General features: G+C 38.9%; 2 protein-coding genes across 8 annotated transcripts in view; both read right to left on the minus strand.

Moving 5' to 3' along the window:
- Nucleotides 1-6049, minus strand: part of dennd4c (DENN/MADD domain containing 4C) — a gene marked incomplete at its 3' end in the record, with an annotated part of 112450 nt that extends 106401 nt beyond the window's left edge. For 3 of the 4 annotated variants that reach the window (XM_082151106.1, XM_082151105.1, XM_082151104.1), the window contains exon 1: nt 5810-6048. Of the gene's footprint in view, nt 1-5809 lie in introns of all 4 variants that reach the window. The other variant, XM_082151107.1, reaches the window with a different exon arrangement.
- A 218-nt stretch (nt 6050-6267) lies between these two features.
- Nucleotides 6268-24061, minus strand: haus6 (HAUS augmin-like complex, subunit 6). 4 transcript variants are annotated; one of them, XM_082151855.1, is made up of 16 exons: nt 23552-24061; nt 21910-22005; nt 21736-21814; nt 21394-21526; nt 18345-18489; nt 12290-12352; nt 12143-12197; nt 11832-12005; nt 11483-11676; nt 10914-11043; nt 10588-10690; nt 10387-10471; nt 10147-10282; nt 8560-8655; nt 7320-7446; nt 6268-7186 (listed from the first exon to the last, which is right to left on the minus strand). In XM_082151855.1, the coding sequence occupies exons 1-16, from the start codon at nt 23659-23661 to the stop codon at nt 6555-6557; spliced, it is 2358 nt and encodes a 785-aa protein (XP_082007981.1). In that variant the 5' UTR covers nt 23662-24061; the 3' UTR covers nt 6268-6554. The 4 variants fall into 4 exon arrangements, with proteins under 4 accessions (XP_082007981.1, XP_082007983.1, XP_082007980.1 ...); XM_082151857.1 differs by having other exon boundaries at nt 10387-10480; nt 23637-24060; XM_082151854.1 differs by having other exon boundaries at nt 10387-10480; nt 23552-24059.
- Between the last annotated feature and the right edge of the window lie 1947 nt (nt 24062-26008).

The raw sequence follows: 26008 nt of genomic DNA on the forward strand, positions 1-26008 counted from the left end.
ATCTCCGGGTAAGGATGCCAGATCGAGCCGTTTGCCTGCGAGAGGAGATCCCTCCTCACCGGTATCGGCCACGGGGCGGTACTCGTCAGCTGCATCAGGACTGGAAACCGGACTTGGTTTGTCCAAAAATGGGGCGACGAGTAGCACCGGGCATCCGCTCTCCCTGATTCGCTCTAACACCTGGGGTAGGAGCGTGACAGGGGGAAACGCATAGAGCGGGCAGCGGGACCAGACGTGAGCGAGCGCATCCCTGCTCTTGGAGAAAAATTCCTGACAATGAGCGTTCTCTTGAGACGCAAATAGGTCTATTTTCGCTCTGCCAAATGTCTTCCATAGCAGTTTGACTGTGGGTGTAAAGACCATTCTCCTGCCGGAAGATAGTTTCTGGACAGTCTGTCTGGTCCCACATTCAGATGGCCGGCCACATGCGCTGCCCTGAGCGAGCGCAGATTGTGCTGAGCCCAGACCAGGAGGCGTTCCGTCAGCCTGTGAAGGATTCTGGATCTGATACCTCCTTGGTGATTTATATAAGCCACCACTGACATGTTGTCCGAACGGACCAAGACGTGGTGTCTTTTTATCTGGGGACAAAAAGCGCTTCAGCGCGTTGTCGACTGCCATAATTTCCAGGCAGTTTATATGCAGAAGCTTCTCCCGTTCCGACCACTGGCCGAATAACGGTCTGCCCTCGAGCAGCGCTCCCCATCCCAAGGTTGAGGCGTCCGTAGACACCACCTTCACACTCGAGGAAGTCCCCAGGCTTACTCCTGACCGGTACCAGTCGGTCACTGTCCAAGGTTTCAGAGCTGCGACGCATTTCTGATCGACCTTGAGGCGGCGCGGCGCGCGCGCTTTCAACCAATACTGCAGCGGGCGCATGCGAAGCAGACCCAGCTGAAGCACTGAGGATGCTGAAGCCATGAGACCCAGCATCCTTTGAAACTTTTTGAGCAGGACTAAAGCGCCGTGGCGAAAAATCTCTGTCATGCGCTGAATACTTAGTCTGCGCTGCGGCGACAGCTGTGCTGTCATAGACAGCGAGTCCAGATCTGTGCCCAGAAAATATATTTTCTGACTGGGAGACAGCGAACTCTTTGCCCAATTGACTGTGAGACCTAAATTCTCGAGGTGATCGAGTAATATGGTCCTGTGTTCTATGAGCTCCGACTGTGATCGAGCTAGAACCAGCCAATCGTCCAAATAATTCAGCACTCGTATGCCTCGGAGCCTGAGGGGTGCGAGCGCTGCATCCATGCACATCGTGAATGCGCGAGGTGCCAGGGATAGGCCAAATGGCAGGACTGTGTACTGATATGCCTGACCCTCGAAGGCGAATCTCAAAAATCGCCTGTGACGTGACGCTATTTGTATTTGAAAATAAGCGTCTTTCAGATCTATCGACATGAACCAGTCCCCTTGTAATTTGCGAGAGGATTTTCTTGGTCGTGAGCATTCTGAACCGTCGTTTCAGAAGTGCTTTGTTTAGTCGTCTTAGATCTAGAATGGGTCTGAGACCCCCGTCTTTTTTTGGGTACCAGAAAATATCTGCTGTACATGCCCCCTTCGCTCTGAGCTTGTGATAAGGGTTCTATAGCCCCTTTGCTCAGTAACTTCGCTATTTCGGCTCGAAGTAGGTGTGCTACTTCCTTTTTCACCGTAGTATCGATTCGCTCCGCTTTGCGTTGCGGGCGTCGACCGAACTGTAGCGAATAGCCTCTTTCTATAATGTCTAGCACCCACTTCGAAACCCCGGGTAGCCTTGCCCATGCGTTTGCACGAATGGCTAGGGGTTGAATGCGAAGCGCGCTCTGGTCGCTCAGCGACAGAGGGGCTTCAGTGTGCTGCAACATAAGCGTCGCGCTTATGACATTTGAGGCAGGGGGCGCGCTGATAACAGCGGGCAGATTGCCCCTGCTCGACTCCTCTGCGGTGGTCAACCGAGAGGGGGAGGGCTGGGCGAGTCCCGTAAGACCTGTCATGTCTATGTGTGAATGTGGGCGTGGGATAGCGGGCACATTTACAACACTGAGAGCATTGTCCGCCTGAGCAGAGCGAATGCATGTTGAGACATGCAGAACGTAGTGTTTGTGGGCACTGGGCACATTTACCACATTTAATGCGCAATCGATCTGGGTCGATTTCATGTGCGCGAGCCCTGTGTGACGGGCTATGTTTCTGCGTAGGAATGAGCACTGGGCAGTGGGCATTTTGTCTACACTCATAACACCATCGGCCGTGGCCGGAACACCAGAAAATACACTCTTATGGGATTTATCTGGGTAGCCGTAAAAGCGGCGTTTGTGTGCAGGCAAGCGGGCTGTGTCGCCGACTTGTTTACTGCAGAATACACTGGAACAGTCGCATTTACTGGAACTGAGCGAGCGAGAAGTTGCCATAGAAACAGAGAGCGTCAACATGCTGGCGTTTGTTTGCAGGCGTGCGTGTATTACAATAGGCTCGTCCACTGCAATATTGACATTTCCAGAGAAATGTGTGAGAATGGCGGTAGGTCCAGCCGCAGCTGGACTAGGAACACTCTCTTTTCTCCTTTCGCCAGTGACGCACGGAAACCATAGAAACGGTGCTTGGGTGCAGGCGAGCGGGTTGTACAACGCGCTCGTTGGCTGCAAAAATACACATCTGCAGTCGCCTTTTCAGGGAACTGACAGAGCGAGCATTGACGGCATAATTTTATCTGCCGGTAGACCCGGGATCGAACACGGGTCTCTCGCGCGAAAGCCTGAGAATCTGCCACTGGGCCACAGGAGAAGACACATAGGCATTTAGTTAGCGCGAGTATTATCAGAGAGCGTCAACATGCTGGCATTTGTTTGCAGGCGTGCGTGCATTACAACAGGCTCGCTCACTGCAGTATTGACATTTCCAGTCGCCTGAACTTCAGAGGGGAATGAGAAATGTGTGAGAAATAGAATTCGGCCCGGCCGCAGCGGGACATAAACACTCTTTTGTCAAAACAACAAAAGATAGCTTTCATTGTAAGGAATCAGAAATAATAGCCTATGTATTTAATTTAGTCAGGACTAGTGTTATTTTACATTTGATTACCTTATTCAGTTTCTGTAGTATTTCTGAATAGTGTTAAACCTACCCAAAAACTTTTCTCTTTATTTGTATCTTTATTATTTTGTATAGATTTTTTGCTACTTTTTTCAATTTAATTCAAAGACTGAAATCAAGCTTCCTTGTGTTGTGTAAACTCTTAAAAACAACATTACCCAATTGTAAAAACACAATGAGTGAGCAAACATTTAGGTGCGATAAATGTAATTTAAAAAATTGTCTAAATTATTTTTTTATATCATCATAAATATCATTATCGCAAATATTCTTGAAATATCGTGATATAATTTTGAGGCTATATCGCCCACCCCTAGTAATTACTGACAGAATTTTCATTATTGGGTGAACTAACCCTTTAAGTGAGCTACATAAAAATTGTCTATTTTAATTAAAGATGGGACGGTCCAATAAAAAAAAAAAATTATAGAAAGGGGAGTGTCTTGCAAAACAGAGCGGCTGTATATATAAATGAACTAAATTAATAACTTTTTTTGCAACAAAAATTAACCATCACTGAACTTACTTAAGCTAGACTATGACATTTTTTTTTCTAGACACAAACTTTGTTGCATTATTTTACTGTTATCATTGTAAAGCTGCTTTGAAACAATCTGTATTGTAAAAAGCGCTGTATAAATAAAGGTGACTTGACTTGGATTGATTTTTTTGTGCCAAAAAGCTGCAATTTAATTTTTTTTATTTTTTTGTTGCCATTGTTATACTCACTGTAAGTATGTCAGGGCAGGACCATTTTAATTGTAAATTGTAAATCTGCATTACAGTAAAAATAATTTAGTGGGAATTGTCCTTAAGTGCCATGACAACGTCACAATACAAAAAAGGCGTTGTTACCATGATTCAAACATTTCTTCTGTGTCAAGCATAATTTAGTATCGCTATCATGACCCCCAAAAAAGCATGCTTTTATTGACCGTAATGCCTTTGGCACAAAACATAACAACTCAGTCAGGACACATAATTGATTTCACTTCTCAAAGCTTTTTCAAGCTAAAGCTTGAGAGCGAGCACAGCGACAGGATTATCGTGTGGTTTAGTGTTTCCCTTTCATTTGAGCAGCCCTGCCCTCTTGCCACATGGCCTGTCTTATGTCATACCCACAATGCCTCACGGTTACCTGTAACCGCTCCTGAGGACAGCAAGGTCAGCACACATGCACACAAACATGGAGGCACACGCAAAACCTTCAACCTGATCCTAATTCAGTATAATGAACAGAGGCCCGCTGCACAGACAATGGGTAAATCCAGACAGTCAAGGTCACTACAGCTATTGATCAATCACTTAAATGTGAATCACTCAGTGACATCTGGCCTTCACAAGCTTCTTATACAAGCATCTCCCTCTAAACATAAAAAAAAAAGTATGAAAACAACAAACTCGTATCCTTGAATTAGCATATGGTCAGTTGGCAAATAACACTTTTCTTTTTTTTTTAAATACACCAAATACATATGGTGTATATAGAGGACAATGATGTAACTGGTTACCATTGTTATCATTTCTGCACAGCATGTAGGCCTATTTATAACTGTAAATTAATTTGTATGTTCTGATGTTTAACAGTTTTGTCACACAGTGTCACTGCCTGACATGTCAACCATCCATATGCACAGAGTACAAATATGCAAAGAGCTTTAACGAATTAAAATTTTAATCTGTAAACATACCAAATACAAATTTCCATCTCTGTTATAGAGGACTCAATGGCAATACAATGTCTCCTTTAAATCCAATAAGAACTAGATAAATATCATCAAAAATGGCATGTTCGTACACTTTAACCAGGCCTTGAGGCAAAACTGAGACTTAAGCATGGTTTCACAGGCAGGGCTTAGACTAAGCTAGGAATGGTCTTTAGTTCATTAAGGGCATTTAAGTAGCTTTTATAAACGTGCCTAGAAAAGTAGCTGCAGGTTACTGGTGTGTAGCCTATCTTATTCAGTGCAAGTGGCTTTCAGTTCAAACATGCATTTTAGTCTAAAACTAGACTTAAGCCTTGTCTGTGATACAAGGGGTCATAAATGTCCCAAATATTTTCCCGCCTACATTATACTATATTTTATGATATATATATATATATATATATATATATATATATATATATATATATATATATATATATATATTTATAAATATTTATTAGACACGTAGAATGTAGATCTTATGCGTATTTTTGTATTGATTTTTCACACACACACTATATATATATGAATTGGCTTATGAATATCGCCTGTAACTTAAAACAGGCGGATGTAAGTGCAGTACCTGCACGCTGACCTGACACTCCCTACACGCTTTATTTCAGACAACACAGCTATCTCAAAAAATAGGGAACTGCCTATAAGACATCATGTGCGTGTAATTTCATGTTGTCTAGTAGGCTACACTAGATTTTGATACAGCCAGTATCTCTCTCCTAACGAGGCCTGTGAACTAGCTCCGGTGTCCAACTGTTGCATTTTCACGAGATCGAACAACTTCACACACACACACACAACTCGATCACACTTACTTTGAGGCAATAAAAAGCAAACGAAATTTTGTGTTTTAACAGAAATGTCGACCGACTCGTGGAAATAAACAAGCCTTAAAAGAACGACAGCGAAAATAACACATTACAAGTCATTCCGAAACTACCAGCCGGAGAATATGCAACAACTTAATGCGATTGTCTACATGAAGCAACTTCAAACGCAACAGTACGTACCAGCCGTTCAGAGCACTACAGGAAAACACGTTGACATGTAGGCAAGTTGCAACTTTCGGTCCACTCCGTCTCGAGCGAGAATAAAACGTCCACCCAGTGTGAGCGCGTTGTTTATTCCTTGTAACTTTGTTTCTGTACAACGCTAGCCTGTACGGCAGCAAGTAGGCGCCATGTTTGTGTTTGTTACTTTGGTGCGCTCTCGGGTTTCTCGGACTGACTGCTGCTGGAGGCGGATGAACCCGCCCATGAGTGACTCGCTGCTACACATTTCTCTCTGTCTTCCGCCCTACACAGACTCATTAATACCACAGATACACAGAGTAGTGCGCACCATGATTAACAGGTGGCTGGGTATTTATTTTCAGTAAACTAATGTTTGTAGTTTGTTATTGTACAGTTGCACAAATTAAAATCAGTCAAAGGAAAATAAATACATTTAAAAATGAACCAGAGATAAATGAGGGTTTGCAAAAAATATAGTCTTTATTACAAAACATGAACACCAACATTTTTAGCTAATATTTACCTTTTACAATTAGTTTGTACATACTAAAGTTTAGTATTGATGTCATAAGAATTCACATGGTTCAGACAAATGAGTTAGTTGATAGTAGCTTTAAAAAGGTTCAAAGCCCTTGTGATTAGATCAAGTGAAAGCACATCAAGCAGTAAATTAATTTCATTTAGCAGACACATTTTGCATCATACTAGTATGTAAACAATTATAGTTGTTTATTAAGATATGTTAGTATTCGTCAAGAGTCAAATTCACTAAACTGGGCAGGGTGAATTTCTCTGCAGGAGAAGGAGGGGAAAGACTCTCAAGTTTGTCTAGATCAAGAAAGAAAAGCCTCTCGTCAGCAGTCCAGTGGCTCAAACCTGGGCTCTTCCTTGAATGTACTGGGGTGTCTTTGAAAGGGGATTTATCTAAAGAGGGCTCCAAGCACATTTGTGTCATCAGTTCAACAGGTGGCAGTATAAGTTCTTCCTCTCGCTCCTTGTTACCGTGGCTCTCCTCTGAGCAGTCACTGTTAAATGACACCTCATCCTCAAAAAGATTTGGGAGCTCCTCCTGAGCAATGTTGAATTTAATAACATCACTTGAGCTTTGGCTGTTAAAAGCCTCCAGCTGCGAGGAGTCCCATGACACAGTTGAGTGAAGGGGTGACCCCTGCTGGACAGGAGGGGGAGTACAATGGGCAAGAGTAGTTGAAAATAAGAGGGAAGGCTCTGGACTTGGTCTTGTGCCAGGGCTGTTCACCTCAACCATTGGCGTTTTGAGCCAAGAAAGACTGTCATGCTGATTCCAAGACGCTTGTTTCTTCTCAGCCATGCCTTCCTCCACAGCTTTTCTCCACGAACTTCTTACATCCTTAACTAGGGAGAGTTTATTAAAAAAGATAAATAAACAAAGCTAGGCTACAAGTTTAAAAATATTTCTAATGAAGAGTGAGCTTACTATTTATAACTCAAAATACTTAAAATGGAGAAGAAATCAAAAGACTTGTACTTAGACTCTCAGGGGTGCGGCATAGTTGTTTCCTAGCTGAAAAAGGGTCAGATATGGCATTTAGTAACTGCCCAAGGTCCACATCACTCCTTCCATTGACTGGACTCATGATCACTGCCTCTGCAAACTGGGAACCAAACAGCAAATTAACCTTTTACTTAACCTTTCACTTTATATAAACTCAAGCAGAGGATTGTCTGCTCCGTATCTGTCCGTGGCGATTTCTCTCAGTTCGCACCGGTCATCAGAGAGCAGGTTTGATATAGGGAAAACTTGTGATGAGTAGTGCACTGCTCAGGACTGCCCATGTATCAGTTTCCCAGAACAAAATCTACAAGGCACTAAACTGCAAACACGGCAATTTTTATTTGTTAAGTTGTGATAAATAAATAAAAAAACAAAGATCTAAAATGACCTATAAGTACCGTTATAGTCAGAAGACGTTTGATCGAAGCTAAGCTATAAGCCCCCATAAAGCACCATTGTTAAAAAAAGCATGTACAGAATCGGTTAAAATTTGCCAAGGAACATATCAATTGTTCCAAAGAAAAATGTCGTAATTCTGTGGACTGATGAGTAAAATCGTTCTTTTCGGGTCTAGTGTTCATCTACAGTACGTCAGGCGGGTACTAAATTCAAGCCACAGTACACTGTGAAGACAGAAGCATGGTGGCGCAAAAATCTTGGTATTAGGATGTTTTTCATACTACGGTGTTGTGCCTATTTTATTGTACACCAGGGATAGATCAGTTTGAATACATCTAAATACTTGAAGAGATTGTTGCCCTTTGCCGAAGAGGAAATGCCCTTCAAAAGGGTCTTTCAACTAGACAACAACCCCCAAGCATACAAGTGCTCACTCGTGTGCTTTGGGGTCATTGTCTAGTTGAAGACAAGCAACATCTTGGTTCCAGACAAAAAGGACTGAGGTAATGGAGTGGCCAGCTCAATCCCCTGACCTCAACCCTATTAAAAACTTGGAGTGACATTAAGAATGCAGCTTCTGAAGCAAAACCCCAAAATTCACAGGAACTGTGGAATGCATTTCATTCATACTGGGCTGAAATACCAGTTTCTAGTTCCAGACGTTGATTGACTCAATGCAACGCAGTTATCAAAAACAATGGTTATGCAACTCAATATTAGTTCAGTAATTTAAAGGCGAAGTTAAATCTTAAATGTCCTCAGTAGTTGTATTAAATGACCTGTGTACTTAAATTTTTTTATAAAAATTACATACTTGACTTGCTAAGTTGTCATACTCCAAATCTAAAATTTGAGCCTTGTTCTTTAGGACAGAGGTCTTTGTTGAGTGCAGACTTCTCCTGTGGCTAGGCTGCAAGAGAGAGGGGAGGGAGGGGAGAGAGGGGGGAGGGGGGTACAAGTCATGTTGAAAACAACAAACAAGGTGGAACTTACAGCTCTCCAGGGGGTAAACTAAGGCAGAAATACATGCATCAACAGTTTTCAAACATGCTCACAGATCAAGTATAATGCAAGCAAACATTCCATTATTTGCATGTACTTCTGGGGTTATTCCAGAAAGCACAGATTGTAAAATTAACCTTTTCACACAGTACATTTATATAAACTCAAGCAGAGGATTGTCTGCTCCGTATCTGTCCGTGGCGATTTCTCTCAGTTCGCACCGGTCATCAGAGAGCAAGTTTGATATAGGGAAAACTTGTGATGAGTAGTGCACTGCTCAGGACTGCTCATGTATCAGTTTCCCAGAGCAAAATCTACAAGGCACTAAACTGCAAACACAGCAACTGAGATAGGGTTTTTATTTGTGCCACCATGCATGGGGCTAAAATCAGGGCTCGACATTAAGGCTTGTCCGCTTGTCCGGGACAAGTGGATTTTTTTGTAGGACAAGTAGAAGAGAAAATGAGTTGTCCCACTGGACAAGTTAAATTTCAAACAAAATAAAATGCCATGTTACTTCACGTTATGTGCCACTCATTATGTCTATTTTACAGATTTAATTTTACCGATTTGAAACTAACACATTTTTTTCCCCACAATCCGTCGAACCAGCGTCCAACTCACTCAGAATGCTTTGATTGGCCAATCAGGAGTCGGTCCAAGTTTAAACATTATTACCTGCCTCAAAGAACAGTGGTGGAGAGTGTGGCCAGGAAAAGCTCCAAAAACAAGTCACCTTACACCAACAGCACCATACGAATTAAAACGGGAACGAAAATTTGTAACCAAATGGAAAGATGAATTCGACTGGGTTATTTATGAAGACGGAGTAATATTCTGTGGCGTCTGTCGGTGGCAACCCAACCTGGCTGACAAGTAAGTGAAGTTAGCTAGCTAGCTAGCGTCGGCAGCCGTGTACTGTAAACAAGCATTAACAGCATTTGTATTGGTTAAATGTACATAGTTAAATATTAGCTAATGTTCAGGTGTAAAATAGCTAACTTACACGTTTTAAAGTATCCCTTGGTAAATCAGCCTCTACTACCTCTGGTGATACACTGCACACCAGCGTGCAAAGTATTACTTTGTATTATGGAGTCTGGAGATCCTTATTTCTTGTTGAAGGGGAACTCTATTCTTGGGACATGTTCCTTTCTACTGTTTCAACTGAATTTTATTAATATTGATAGTGTTTGGATGCTTTCAATGGTTTGTTCGAATTCTGCATTAGCAAAACACAAAAAAATAAATTATAAAATTATAAATCTTTACCCGGACAAGTGACTTTTGTGCATGGACAAGTGAAACATAAATTTGCCTCAAAAAGTTAATGTCAAGCCCTGGCTAAAATGAAGAGATACAAGCAGAAAAAGCATAGAGCTTAGCAATACAGAACTACCTGTACTGGACTGGCTGTCTGGGTCACAGACTGAATTTTAACCGGGTAAAGCAAGGGAGATTGACATGGTGGTGCGTCATAAGTCGTCGTTTTTTTGGAAAAGCGAACCCCCTTATCTTCAGCTGCCATTGAAGTGCTGTTGAGAAATTGGGGAGGAAGTTACACTTTGTTTCCATGAAAATTGAACAAAAGTTATTTTCCAAACATTCACTATTTAGAAAGACTCAAATTTTGCTTTACATTTTGAGCTCTGGCTCCAGTTGGACTTCTGGCTCAAAATGGACATCTGTCACTGTTACCTCTGGTTTTCTTTTTGACGGCTGCTCTAGCAGTTCTCAAAAGTGAGGGAGAAAAAAAAAAGAAAAAGAAAAAAAGGATAATTACACCATCTCTACAGAAGAAAGATATCACATAATGCACCCATTTAAGCTGTTAACTTACCAGGTAGTTTATAAGGATATTGTGAGAGGACACTAGCCTCAAAGCTAGCCTCAGAAGCCGGCTCAAATGAGAGAGGAGCCATTGGAGAGACAAAGTCAAGAGCCTATTAAATGTTACAGAAAGCAGATTATCCTCATTCAAACAAAGTCAGACTCAGAACATTGATAAAGACGCACCAAACTAAACGTGTGACTTCTGTATACGTACTGCTTTGTATAATCTGGACACAGCAAAGTTTCAGAGAAGACAAAGTGAACTGCATGACCAGTGAACCTAAATGGCTAAACTGGCAGCATAGATTTAAAAGCAGCAATGACTTCACTTACAGGATCCTCTATAAGAAAAGAGGTCAGAGGTGTGTTTTTCAAACACACTGCCCACTTGTTCTCCCAGTCCTCCTCCATTCTTCTAATAGAGACCTTGATCTCGGTTGCATCCTCTTTAATCAGTTTCCGCCTGGAAAGATTAAAATCAATTTTCAAGAAAAAAAAAGTAAGTAAATTGTACCTTCTAAACATTTGACTTCAAGTGTTAAACTGAAATACTATTATATGTTCAAAAGCTAAGCAAGCAGTTAAAGGTCCCCAAATTCATTGTGTTCCTTCACATACCATTATACTCAGGTGACTGTGAACCCAGAGGGTATGGCCACAGATTTAAATTGTCAACACATGAATCAAATTAGACATTGATCAATCAGAGATTAACTCACTGGTGACAATAATTTTCAAAATGATATGAAACCAGGTGTTTTTGTTTTTCATTTTGTCTTTTAATGTAACGTTTAACAAACAACTTAAACTAATCCAGACATATGGTCAGTCATTTAAATAACACTAAGTGTAAAGGATACATAACTTGATAATTAAATGTTCAAGAGCACGTTTAATTGTACCTGATAAGCTTAAGGTTTTCTTTTGAGCGGCTGAAAAGCAAGGCATTCTCCTGAAGGTCTTTGTGTTGAAGCTGTACACTCGGGCCTCTAATTTTCGCTCTCTCCTCACTAAGGACATGTAATCCCTCATTTAGAAGCTCCAACAAAGGCACGATGACAGGCTGCCCTCCCTCATACAAGCAACCAACACTGGACTATGGACACAAATAAAACTTACTGTAAGAATTTTCAACACCAAAATAGAAATGCTGATCTATTGAGATTTTAGGAAATGCATCACATGTTCATAAACACAAAACGCATACATTTTCACAAGTTAAAGTTTTCCTTTTCTGCCTGTAGATCTCACCTGGTGGGATAGTTGCTCCATGCTTTCACGGAGAACTGCAGGCAACTTCACACTCAGGTTCTGCCCACCCAAGATGTACTGGTCCACCTGTCCATGGATCACACTCTCCATTACCTTTCGTTCTCCTTCAAAGGTGGATAAGACTCTGTCTGTCTCATTCCAAAGGCCTCGCACCTGAGAACGTAGTTTACACACACAAAAAAAAAAAAAAAATATATATATATATATATATTAGAAATATTAGTACTGACATTTCAGCAGTCAAGATATTACTTATTAGAAAAAGAAAGTGAACAACATGTGGTGCAAACCTTTCGATTTTTTGCAATAATGTCTTCCTTTAAATCTGCATTACAGTCATGTTTTCTACAAACAAGAAACATTGTTTTTAGTTAAGTGAAAATTATTTGTGCAATTTACTTCAACAAAGCGGTGAAAAAAATATTGTAGAGATTTACTTAAGCAAATTATCATATTTGGCATCCTCTGCATCAAGGTCCCTCAAAGACTTTTCCAGACCTCTGAAAAAAAACACACAAAAAACCCATCTTGGTTACGCATGTAACCCTGGTTTCCTGAGTAGGGAATGAGACCCTGCAACAGTAGCTGACGCTATGAGAACTGCCTCAGCTGTGACGATTGTCTGAAGCCCGTAAAGAAATGTGTCATCGACATCATATAAGGACACACACATGGCATCAATCCTCAGATTTTGATGAAGGAAGCAGCAGAAAAGGACAAGTATGGTAAGCTATGTATAGGAAACGAGACACCACATGGCAAGCCTTATCTTACCCATATATTTATGGTCTTGGAGTCTCTACTAACGACTGATTAATTGAATCAGGTGTGTTTGATTAGTTTGAGTTTGAAAATGTGTAGTGTTGGTTTGACTCCAGGCAAGCATCTGAAATCGCATCCTTCCCTACTATATAGTAGGTGAAAAACAGTATGTGACAAAAGAAGTATGTCCTCCAAATTCAGAAGTACTCATAAAAGAGTAGGCAAAAAGTACCCAATGACCAACTTCTTCCAGCGTGATTCGGAAGTATGCATACGATGGACACTTTACAATCCCATGAGGCCACAGGAGAGGATTTATGAATGGCAGTGAATGGCAATTATGTAACTGACGCTGGTAGGTCATATGATAATGAAAACATGGCGAATGTAGTACGTCCATTCATACTAGTCAAGTCATCTTCATTTATATAGCGCTTTTAAAAATGTAGATTGTTCCAAAGCGGCTTTGCAGAGATACAAGGATAGTTTAAAGTAACAGAGATTGTTTTGGCTTTATAGCAGTTCTTGAATAAAGTTATTTTCCAGCTAAAGTTCATTTGATTGATTCACTTCCGTCACAACGATCATTAGTTATTAACTTAGGTGCCGCTAACACGACACCGTTTTAACAGGAAACTCTACACAGACTTTAAACGCGAAACCTGTGAGAACGCTGATGGCGTGCACATGCGTATTACGAGTTCAGTCTATTGGTATGCGCGTTTGAATATATGTGCGCAGGTTTGTAATTCCCAACAAACCAAGCCTTAAAAAACTACTTGTCTGGCCTTAACATTTTTGATTTTATCACTTCGGGGTAGATCCGCGAACCGAATTTTCCCGACAACGCTTTATCTGTAGAGTTGTAAAGGGATCCTCCATAAGGAGAAACTAGTTGGCACTTTAGCACCCCGCTATGACATCAGGTCCAGGCGCAGGTCCTTCATCAGATCTGGATACAGCCTGGATCCAGCAGGCTGCGGGAAAACCTCGGGATAAACAAAAACACTCAAATTAGCGTAGATGCCATTCTTCTTATGATGTAACGAGTACATCAGAATTTATGGGAAGTGTTCCCGGTTCCGGCTGACCTGATCTATGCAGCCTAACATTGAATTATAGAAGTCTATAATGTGTTATGTGTATGCTAGGTCAAAGAGATGTGTTTTTAGTCTAGCTCTGAACTGACAGAGTGTGTCTGCTTCCCGGACAATGGTAGGAAGACTGTTCCAAAGTTTTGGTGCTAAATAGGAAAAGGATCTACCGCCAGCAGTCGATTTTGACTCGATCAGTCGATCAACTGGCCGGAATTTTGAGATCGCAATAGACGTGAAGGACTATAATGCGTTAAGAGCTCGCTCAAGTACTGCGGAGCTAAACCATTTAGTGCTTTGTAAGTAATCAGCAATATTTTAAAATGTATACCATGTTTAATAGGGAGCCAGTGCAGTGTTGATAGAACGGGGCTAATATCGTCATACTTCCTGGTTCTGGTAAGAACTCGAGCTGCTGCGTTTTGGACCAGCTGTAGTTTGTTTATTAAGCATGCAGGGCAACCACCCAGTAGAGGTCATGAACACATGAACTAATTGTTCCGCATTTGTTCATTGAGAGCATATGGCATAATTTAGATATATTTTTAAGATGGAAAAATGCCGTTTTACAGATACTAGACACGTGACTTTCAAATGAAAGATTGGTATCAAAGAGCACACCCAGGTTCCTAACCGACGACGAAGACTTAACAGAGCAGCCATCAAGTGTTAGACAGTATTCTAGATCATTACTTGAAGTTTTTTGTCCAATAATTAGAATCTCTGTTTTTTCAGAATTTAGTAGTAGGAAATTACTAGTCATCCAATTTTTTATATCAGCTATGCATTCCGGTAATTTTGTGAATTGGTAGTTTTCGTTAGGTTGTGAAGAAATATAGAGCTGAGTATCATCGGCATAACAGTGAAAGCTAATTCCATGCTTCCTAATGATATATCCTAATGGTAGCATGTACAGAGTGAACAGCAGTGGTCCTAGTACTGAGCCATATAGCCATATATATAGTATTTATACTATATATAACATACTTTTTTAGCGGTCGTGAAGTAATTACTAATTCAAAATAAGTACCTACTCAAGAGAGTATGTAATTTATGCAAAAACTGAAAGCCCAGGGGTCTGTTCTTTGTACCTCTCTTAAAACATCTGAGATGATTTGACAGATGCCAGATCTTCTAATCATGATAACTGATCTCTAGATAATTTGGTTCTTCAAACAAATTTGCGGATAAGATTAAAATATCTGGATTAAGTTGTCTGAGATTACAGCACGTTCTTGTGTTCATTGGAAAGGGCAGATATAACGATACTTGAAACCATAATCAGCAATGCAGCGATTGGCTGGCCGGAAGACAGCAACGTAATGACATATTAAAAAAGAACATCACACACCTGACAAAAAACTAGAATTTCTGGACCTTTATAAGGAAACAGCCAAGCGACCAATACGACAAAAAAGTTATAATAGATAAATGAAATGTACTGTGTGTTACATGATTGCCAATTATTTCCATTTTTCCCATAATAGCTGCAAATTAATGCACGGCTTAGACTAACTTAGACCTACTGTGTGTAAGACTCCAATAAAATTATTAGGTAATTATTCCCATTCGAATAAATTTCTCAATAAGTAAAACTGTCTATCTATATCATGATAGACTACACAACATTATAATATTATTTGCAATTTTTTTTTTTAAATCATTATCATTTTAAATTATAATTGTTCCTGGTTCAATAAGGAAGTCTTGCAAGAAAGTAGCTGTGGCTGGGACAGACTTTAAGGATCACCTTCGCTTAAACGGATGCAATCTAATCCTATTTACATGAAATAAGCCTGCTACCGAGAAGGTTTGAGTTTACGGACCTGTTGCTATGCCAGCAACTCCAGGTGAGCTTTGAAGAATATAGCAATCCAACAATTTGGATCATGTCAAATCGTCAACAATGAAATCCAGCTAATTGAGTAATCCACGTATGAAGAACGGACCCCTGGGCTGTGTTTAAGTAAAAAAAAATTAAGCCCTTTCCTCACTAACTTCCCTCTGTCTCGTTCACGCGTACACGCAACGAGTGCCCACTATCCTTGCAATGCATTTAAATGGAACACCCTAAGCCCTTGATCACACAGCACGGTAAGACTTTTTGTTTTTAAAAGAAGTCTCTTCTGCTCACCAAGGCTGCATTTATTTGATCCAAAATACAGCAAAAACAGTAATGTTGTGAAATATTTGTATAAATTAAAATAACATTTCTTTTCGAATACATTTTAAAATGCATTTGAATTTTCAGCATCATTAATCCGTCTCATTATTATTAGTATTATTATTAAATTAACAAAATTACTAAAAACAAAGTAATTACTACTATTGTAATTTCACTATAAAAATTGAGAAGGAAAAGTTTTATAATACCAATCATTTTATTTTACATTACAACTATAAAATTACAATACTAATAGTTATGGCTGTCTTAATTTCTTAATTTTTGAAAATGAAGAAATTAAGACAGCCATAAATATTAGTATTGTAATTTTATAGTTGTAATGTAACAATGTAATAATGTTGTAATGAAACAATCAAACGTTTGAACGTTAAACCATCTAACTTTTATTTTGAGGGAGCCCTTAAAGCTTGTCTTTTGTTGATTTTTTTGGCACTTCTTATTACAAGTATGGAAAGATGGTTGCCGTTGTTGCGTTCCCAAATGCATGTTAAAGCAACCAAAACTCAGAGCATATGCAGAGATAGAGTTTGTCTGGAGCAGCATTTATTAAAAAAAACTGACCCACTCTGAGACGCTGCAAACACCGGCAAGTAATGAGTTACTCACGGTTTTATTTCTATTAATTGCACAGCCTAGGCTGCTTGACCATACAAAATCTGAGGATTGATGTAATGGGCACGTCCTTATATGATGGCGATGACATAATAAGAGCCATCAGCCAATGAATTGGCGAACTTCAGACAATGTCCACACCTGGAGGCATTTCCATAGTATCAGCTTATGCAGCGTTGAGTGAACCTATGAAAGGCAACTAATAGTAAGTAAAATTGTCTAAATATAAGATCAGGGTTTCTGCACACTTTTTAAAGTCAAATTTAAGGCTTTTTAAGACCCGAAGAAATCAAAATGAATACCATGGATTAGGGATGTGCAATATTGACAAAATATGTCTCGATATTTTCAAAGTTTTGTTCATAATAATTAGATAATATTTTACTGATTGTGTTTCTGTGCTTGGTGCCATGGCTGGTTTAGGCCTGTTGTTGACAGCTGACTGACGAAGATATTCATATTTTTCATATTCTATGCAGTGGTCAGTTCACAGCAGTGACAGAAATAAAAAAAAATATTAAGGGGTAATATTTGCCATCTTAAATTGATTTCCAGGGGCATTTTCACCTATATATGGACATTTGTAGATATATGCATCACCTTTTATGTCAAATTCTAACATTCAAATTAAATTCTATTAGAATAATTACACAATACCACTGTTACCAGTCGAATTAAATAATTTGCAGTGCAGAGATGACGCAGAAGTGGCATCAGATCTGGCATTAATATATTTACACTGCATTTACAATTGCATAAATAAAGCTATGAGATTGTTAAATATGAACTGATTTCTAATTTTAAAGTTCTAATTAAAGGGTACTTTAAATGTGAAACTAAAACTGCCAGTAGGTGGCGCAAGTCACTGTCTTAAGTGAGTTCAGGGAATCATTCATTCAACCTATTTGTTCAAACGGCTGATTCATTCGGGAAAGAAGCAAGTGATTGTTCGTTGAATCATTAAATTGATTCGTTCAAAATGCAGATTCCACTTTAAAAAAAGCATCGCTGTCTGTTGCATTGAGACTCTGCTATGGCTTCATTTAGAAATTCTCATCAGCGAAATAAAGGGAAAACAAACAATATTGACTATTGTTTATAATATGTAACTCACAATGTTAAATTTATTGTTAATTTAACGTTATATAAAATAAATATCACATTTGCAATTGTGCACAGGAAAACGGAACTCTTGCTGATGTGATATTGTAGGACTATGATAACAACATAATATGATATAAACAACAGACAAAAACTAATTTGGGAACATACCTATAATTGCACACATCAAGCAGTAAAAGCACGATAGACAAAAGCGATGTCAGCTCGCAGTGCCTCGTAGGCCTACATCGTTAATTAAAACAATGATTGCAATATCATAATAGACAGTACACATCGCACACCACTACGCACATAAAGACTGAACTTAGAATTAAACTGACATTTACCAACTTGCTTCTCCTTCTCTCCTCCTGTTTCGCGTACAGGAGATGGACGTAATGCTGCCGCGAATGTGACGCGAAAGGTCACGTGAACAAGCAAATCCACAAAGAAAGAATAATAAATAAAAAAATACGCGAATTAGATTGTTCTAATTTGGAAAACATTTAGATATGTCTAAGTCAAATTGGCATTGAAAATGTAAGACCTTTCATAAGTAAAAATAAGACTTTTTATGGCCTTAAATTATAAAAATCAAATTTAAGACTTAAGACTTTTTAAGGATCCACGGACACCCTGAAGATGCATTATCTAACAAAATAAGACTTCCTGTAATGTAACCGATTCAACTGATGTGCAGTGGCTCCAACCAGTGAATGGAGGAATGTGGCCACTCACTTAGCTCTTTTCTGATAGTCTTGTATAAGACAGTCCTGCTCTACGGTCACTCTCTGGAATTGTCTCTTCACCAGCTGAAATCTTTTCATCTCCAGCTCCTTTGAACTTGCTGGTACAGCTGCAGCCTCAGGGACCCACTGGTCATCTAATTGTTGAAGTGACAAATGTAGAACACAATTATATCAATTTGAAAACATACCATGAACATGATCATTTGATCCCTGGATATTAGAAAATAACGGAATTTTTTTTCAAACCCAACTGGACCCGAATGTAAAAAGCAGAGATGTCTGCACAGCCTGCAGCCCTAAACACCAGTGGCGAGTGGGAACTTTTTCAACTAGGTATGACACAGACCAAAATAAGAGACGACAAATAAGAAACACCAGGGCAGGCGTATATTTAAAAGTATGCCCATCTTCCTCCCTTATTTGAATGATTAAATTTGTTCTCCGATCTTATGTAATGTTAACATTAGCTGCGTTTTTAACCCATGTTGCCAAATAATGTAGCCTATAACCTACTTTGTGTAAAATATAAGAGACTATGTTTTTCGTGGATTTTCACAAATGGTTTTGTTTGAGGAAAAACATTAAAATATATAGTTATGGTTTAATTTTTGTTAATTTGATTAGTTTGGTCTGCATTTAGATGGTTTTCTGTAATCAATCTGGCAACAGTAAATAATTGTTCTGCTTGGGTGAGCACCTTCAAGTAGATAAAACGCTCATAAGCATTGTTTCACTCCAAATGACATTTATGTTTATGTTAATATTAAATACTGACTACGTTTACATGCAGCCAATAACCCGTTCAAAACCGGGATATTAGCAATAACCCGGTCGCGCACGGCCATGTAAACACCGGCAAAAACCCGGATATGCTCATATCCCGGTTTTTAAAAACCCGGATATTATCCCTGGGGTACCCCTTTTCTAACCCGAATATTTGGTCATGTAAACGCGTATCGGCATATCCCCATCAAAAGGAACATTGATTTGTGTTCTGCGCATGTTCTATTCGCAAGGAATCTTGGTCTTTTGAGTAGAGACGGCGCATACAAAAACCCGCGTGCAGTATACCGGAAGTAAACAAGAAGTAGAGGTAAACATGGCGAGACGCAGCACAGCACCACACTTTTGGAGCGAGGAGGAAAGCGCAAACAAAGGCGATCGCTATCTGCCCCGAACTATTCATTATCCGCGTGCTGCTGTTGTTGTTGTTGCCTTTGGATACAGGAAGAAGAATCGGAAATGACGCACATTGCGTCTTAAGGCCAATTTATACTTCTGCGTCGAGTGTACGCCGTAGTGTACGTCGTAGGCTACGCACGTAGGCGACGCCGTCGTGAGCATTTATACTTCTGCGAATGTCTGTGTTGCTCTGCAGTTACACCGCCGAAACGCTAGTTGGCGCGGGTGGGTTTTAATGTTCCACTGTGTTTACATTCCTCGCAGCTGTTTTGAGTTTAGGTGTCTACGAGCAATGGTGACTGAAGGAGTCATACAGATGGCTGTATTTCCGCACTTCAAGCAATCTCTCGGTCACTTGGTCTATTTCCATGGCTCTTCACTGATCTTCGGAATTTAAAAATGGCGGGCGGGCGATGCAGAGTGCAGAAGATCATTCCGGAAATGCGTAGGAGGAAACGCGATGCTATCCAGCCGACCAATCACAGATCTTGCGGTCCGCGTCGCTGCGACGCGTAGTTACATTTTTGAGGAGGTGCGCGTCAGGGTACGGCGAAGGGTACGACGTATGGTACACGTCAATGCGTATGCTACGCCGTACCTTCTACGCGCACCCGACGCAGAAGTATAAATTGGCCTTTAACGTTGTCCGTACGTCCAGACGCTAACCGTGCGTCGCCGTTTACATCGGGATATTGCCAATTGATTACAAATTCCATGTATACAGGAGTAACTCTCTCTACTCACGCATGTAAACGGGTTATTCCGAATGTTTCAGAAACCCAAATAGTGACCTTATCCCGACCATAACCCGATATTTGACAGCATGTAAACGTAGTCATTGACAGCTAGTGGTTGAAATGGGTACTGAAATCCAAATTCAAAAATTGGAGAGGGTTGTTTCTCCTACCCCCTCCTCAGACTCGACACTCATGCCGGTTGCCAGTAGAGGACACACAACAAGAACTAGCGCAATTGACAATCGAAGGCAACGAGCCTTACTCTAAGTTGATGAGTTGATTTATCTGCATTTTAATATGCCTCTGAACATAGAGCTATTCAGATGAATGCTGAGGCTTTTTAGGTCAGGTAGAATCTACAATCTCTGACCTAGTTTGTTTGCTGGCTTTTATGGCTACAATACACTGCCAAATGACAACCCGGGGAGTCAAAATACTATTGAGTAAATTGGCAGTCTGCAGGATAATACACAGATCAAAACAAAAACAGACATTCCGACATGGAACGCACATTTCAAAGCAGAATAACTGGCTGTAGCATTGTTTTTCGGAGAAACAACTTAGCATATTTCCTAAATATCTGCAAACATATTCTGACTCTTCGAAACTGCATGAATCACGTAAATGGCCTTTTTCCATGTCAGAATGACAAATTTTTATGAAAGGTGACGAGTTTGCAGATATGCTATAATCACCATAAATAAACATTGACATAATACATTAACAGTAAATCATAGGGATATGCAATTAACCACAATTTATTTTTAATTTCGGCTTCAAACTATTATGAAAACACAATTTATATTATCGACTATTCACTGCGACTGCGAACTGCTCTGAAACCTGTTGAAACGTGCAGCGCTCACATTAAATTAAATCACATTAATCCATAATTACAATTCCTTGAAAACCTCTTGACATTAAAATACTAGAGACTTTTCTTATACCATTTAAAACATTTAAGACTTTTTATGGGCTTAAATTTGATAAAACTGAATTAAGGGCTTTTTAAGGATCCACAGGGACCCTGGTTTTTGTGGAAATTGCTTCACAGATCTTTAGGAAAACAATAGGGCCCTGCACACTTTCAGTGCTTGGGCCCTAATAATAATGGCATACCTGTGGTCAGTGTCTTCAGTGTTTTCAGCATGACATATTTAGATAAGTGGAGCATCAAGTTGATAAATCTTGGTCCAAAAGCAGAGAGCAAATGTGATGCAGCTACCTTAGGAAAAGTGTTACCTTCCTCATTCTAAATATAAAAAAAAAAAAAATAAATAACATTACAAACCAGTAAAGGTGCATAAAGAGTACAAATAAAGTATTTAGTAAAATAGTCAAATACATTAATATTAAACACATTTTACTCAACACTCAACGTTTTTGCCCCTAAACATTCTCTACGAACACAAAATGCACAATATTAACAAAGTTTTGTGTAAAACACAAAATTGCACATACCGCTATCTCTTGGAGCCATGCAAAAGCCACCTTGCGAAACTCAGCATCACCTTTATGATCCCAAATTGGCCAGCAATGTCTATACAAACAATAACATTTTGAATCAGCAATTCAAATCACAACAGATGAGGATTGTAAAATTAAAAAAGTACTAGCTACTGTATAGCTAGTTACCTGAAGACGTCTTGGGCACGAGTGGGATTCAGTTTATCAAATAAAAAGTGTATGACAATGTAGAATGCTTCTTTGTTCGGCTTATCAAACATGTTCCTGTAAAAAATAGCAGCATTGATCAGGCCCTCACACCTTGGTGTGTCCGAGCATCCCTAGCCTTTCAAGTACTTCCTGTTTCATGGCTTAAAGTCAAAATTCATCATGCAACCAGGGCAACCCTCTACAATGCGAGTAAATCACTCGCATATTGTACAGTTTATCGTATAACAGCTGAAATAGCTGAGTCAGTCTACTACATAACACACTTAATGATTGGGGGGTTAAAACCCTGCCGACGATACTTGTGGTTTTATTTATAAAACATTAAACATAACTAAGTTGGGTGTTGCTAATAATTTCCACCGTGTTCTTATCGAATTTATGTTTGAAATTAATTTCGTGAGAACAACTGTTGAAGAAAATGTAATCGAACCCAAATTTTAGGTTCATGGTGAAGGTAGACATTCTTATGGTGATTGATTGTAAGACTGATAAATGCATGTTGATGTCACAGCAATGCGTCTTGAATAAAATATTTTTTCATTAAGTCCTGTTTCGTTCTCTCTCTTTTTTTCTTTTCTTTTTTTTTTAAAGAGTTATCGGATTCATTTAATTTGTTTCAGGCTTTTGGGACACATTTATTTGTCCATCTCTCAATTAGCATTGATTTGCAATGTTAAATGCAAATCAATGATAAATGTTCTTGTTTGTTTGGACAAAATGTTAAAAATATCTTATTTTCAGTGAAAATGTTTAAGTTATTTATTGTTCTATTTATTTTATTTAGTTGTACAATTAAGAAAACAACAAGACTGCAGTAATGCAAAGATGTTATTGTTATTTAACTTTGTAAAAAAAAAGATTGGTTTAATTTGAAAACACTGTGCATTTCTAGTTGTTGTTGTTGCTAGTTTGTATGTTTCAGTTGAGAAATATTTCAGCATTTCATCAGTAATCTGTGTACATTTTCCTTGATAAGCAAGCAAGTTGACTCATGATACCGTTTATATCACAATCGCAATATTGACCTCAATAATCGCAAATTTTGACATTTTCCTCAACTCGTGCAGCCCTAATTAATATATATATATATATATATATATATATATATATATATATATATATATATATATATATATATATATATATATATATATGTGCAACATTACAGCCGTAAATAGATTATAAATAACAGCTGGATAATTTAGGCTACATTACATAGCGATGTATGTTTATAATTAAATAATGGTTTGTATACTTAAAAAAATAAAAAAAAACTTGTGGGGATTTTTAGGGGGCGAAAGTTAATGTACGGTAAGAATTTTGCAATTGAGACAGCCCTTAAAATGGCCGACTCCCTGATCAGTGCCCTGACAACAGAAAAAGGGTAACGTTAGCTTATTCAGACGCACCCTATGTGTGGCTGCATTCAATGACTACAAAGATGTACATCTAGGACCAGTGTAATTAAAAGACAAATTATAACGTCAAAAAAAGTATTCATATAAATTCATGGTAAAAAATAAAAATAAATAAAAAACAGACGATTACGAGTTAATGACGAAGATATTAAATTACGAGGAAAAGAGATGGCATGACTTACATTCCCAGATTCAGATGTTTGATGTTTTTGGTAACGGTCTCCGGTCTGAATTCGAGGCACTGGAGGCACCACCATAAATATTTACCGTTTGTTTTCTGTAGTTTAGACATCTCGCATAATAGAGCAGCGCTTCAGGACAAATAACTCCGCGAACAACTGGACAAACACTTTGCAAGCTATCAATGATATCCCATTCACACCATAGCTATCGTACAACGCTTGGTCTGGGTGGGACCTACTCAAAAGATAAACTGAATAAAATATTTACTATTCAGGACCACAGCAACTTCCTGTTAACCGCCAAATTATTTGAGCGTATTTACAGCGTCCGTGGCTTCGTCTCAAATCTTTGTAGAATCAGACTAGTGTCCTTGTTTAATGCTGATTTATATATACAAATAATAGGCTAAAGCAAAATGGCGAAGGCGTCACTCAGGCGAAAGACTATTCAGTGTGTTTATACATTAGCATTTAAGTACGCGATAATACGAGAGCGTTGCATGTATTGGTGCACGACCATTGAAATTGGGCGGGACCTGAATTACGTTGCAGTTCCTACTACGGCAAGCAAAAAAGATCAAATACGTCAACGGGAAAACAGAACGCGTCACGCGCTCTTGTTCAGAACCAGGAGTCAGGACTTTGTATAATGTTATGACCATGATGATAATTGCAGGTAATGTTTTTTGTTTCTTTTTTCGTTTCTTTTCTTCAAGCATTTAAATAAAAAAAAGAGAGCACTGAATGAGGTCAATGAAAACATCTGCTCCATATTAGGGAGTAAGTTTTAATATGTTAAAACACCGTGATGAATCGAAGAAGTGATTCTAAAATGTAAAATATGTTAAACTATTAAAAAGATCTGGAATGAGGGAACATTACCGAGCTGAAAAGAAGCTGTAATAATTAATATAAGGTAACCATGAATCCGAGCAATCCTTTGAATTATAGATCTGACTGCTCGTTAATGAAAATAAATGTAAAGGGTGACAGTAAATCGACAAATGTATTATTTGGAGAAAGGATTTTTTCAGATGTGGTGGGGGAGCACTGGATTTTTGTGAATTGATTAAAAAAAAAACTGGTAAATAAAGAAAATATGATAGCAGTGTTTAAAAGCATGATAAAGTTAAATCAGACAAGCATTGAAACTGCATTAATTTAACTGCATTCAAAATGTAGTCCTATTCTTCTGAATCTGAATACAGATATATATAAATATACACAAAAATGGTCGGATGGTATTCCCCAAGGCATTGGCCCTCTTTTGTTATAATCATGATTAATGGTGTATTTGCATCAGTCAGTGAAAATAAGAAAGAAAATAAGAGAAGGCTTGTATTTGAAGTTAATAATAATTTAAATCAAGTTTGATTGATTAAGAAAATGATGAGTTATGTTTTGATAACAGACTATCTAAATCAAAATGTTATGAGGTATGAATGGTTACAGCCTATAATTCTGCATCTAAATCCCAAGAATTTGGAAAGAATTCAGTTGCAGATTAGACCATGACTTGATTCAGTCACAGGCTTTAAGAATCTGCTGTGGAGTATATCTATCTACCTTTACAGGTGGAATTGGGAGAAAAGCCTTCATACATTAGACAAAAGTGATTATTGATGAAATACTGGATACATTTATCAGGTAAGAATGATCTTCAACAAAGAAAGTAGACCCACGTTGGGAATATGGGAAAGGCAAAAACACCAGCTTTGGTTGGATAAAAGGATCCCATTATATCTGCAAAATTTTTGACGTGAAACTAAATTATGCACTTATTTGCTCTGACTCAAGTTAAGCCTTATTAAGCATATATGCCCATTCAGAATGAAGGTAGGATATTGTGCTATAAATCCTCCATTTTGTATGGAGGTTCTCCATTTGTTGAGCTGAGGGACAGGACCAGGCCAGGTGTGGCGGGTTAGCATCAGCTGTGCTGAGACTGGAGAGGGTGGATGCAGATATGGATGATGAAGATGATTCTTCAATAATTGATAGTGAGGGATGGTTCCAGATAAAAAAAATGGAAAAATAGAGATTCTGAGTTGGATGACAACATTACAGAGGTAGGCGGAAATAACAAGACAAGGAAATGGAGGTGGAATACAAAGTAATAAGCATTTTCTGGAACTGTCGACAACATCAATAATCCAATGAGACTTATGAAAATAATAAAAACATCAATAGGTAATATTAAATCAGCAAGATACTTATCAAATAATTGTGTCCTCCTTTTGTCTGTAGACAAAAAGCAATAAGAGACTGTTGAAGATCAAATGGTTAGGTGGTGCAGCAGTCAAATGTCACAGGGGAACTTGACCATCTTAAAGGAGTGATTATGGAAGTGCCTCTGTCCTTGTCTGAGGAGGTACTAAAAAGGCACAGATAATAAAAAAAATTTAATACCCCTCGTTCATCGGGTCGAGGAGGAGGACTGGTTTCTATATTCAAAGA

Source organism: Leuciscus leuciscus (assembly GCF_965113295.1).
Source record: "Leuciscus leuciscus genome assembly, chromosome: 2".
NCBI lineage: Eukaryota > Metazoa > Chordata > Actinopteri > Cypriniformes > Leuciscidae > Leuciscus > Leuciscus leuciscus.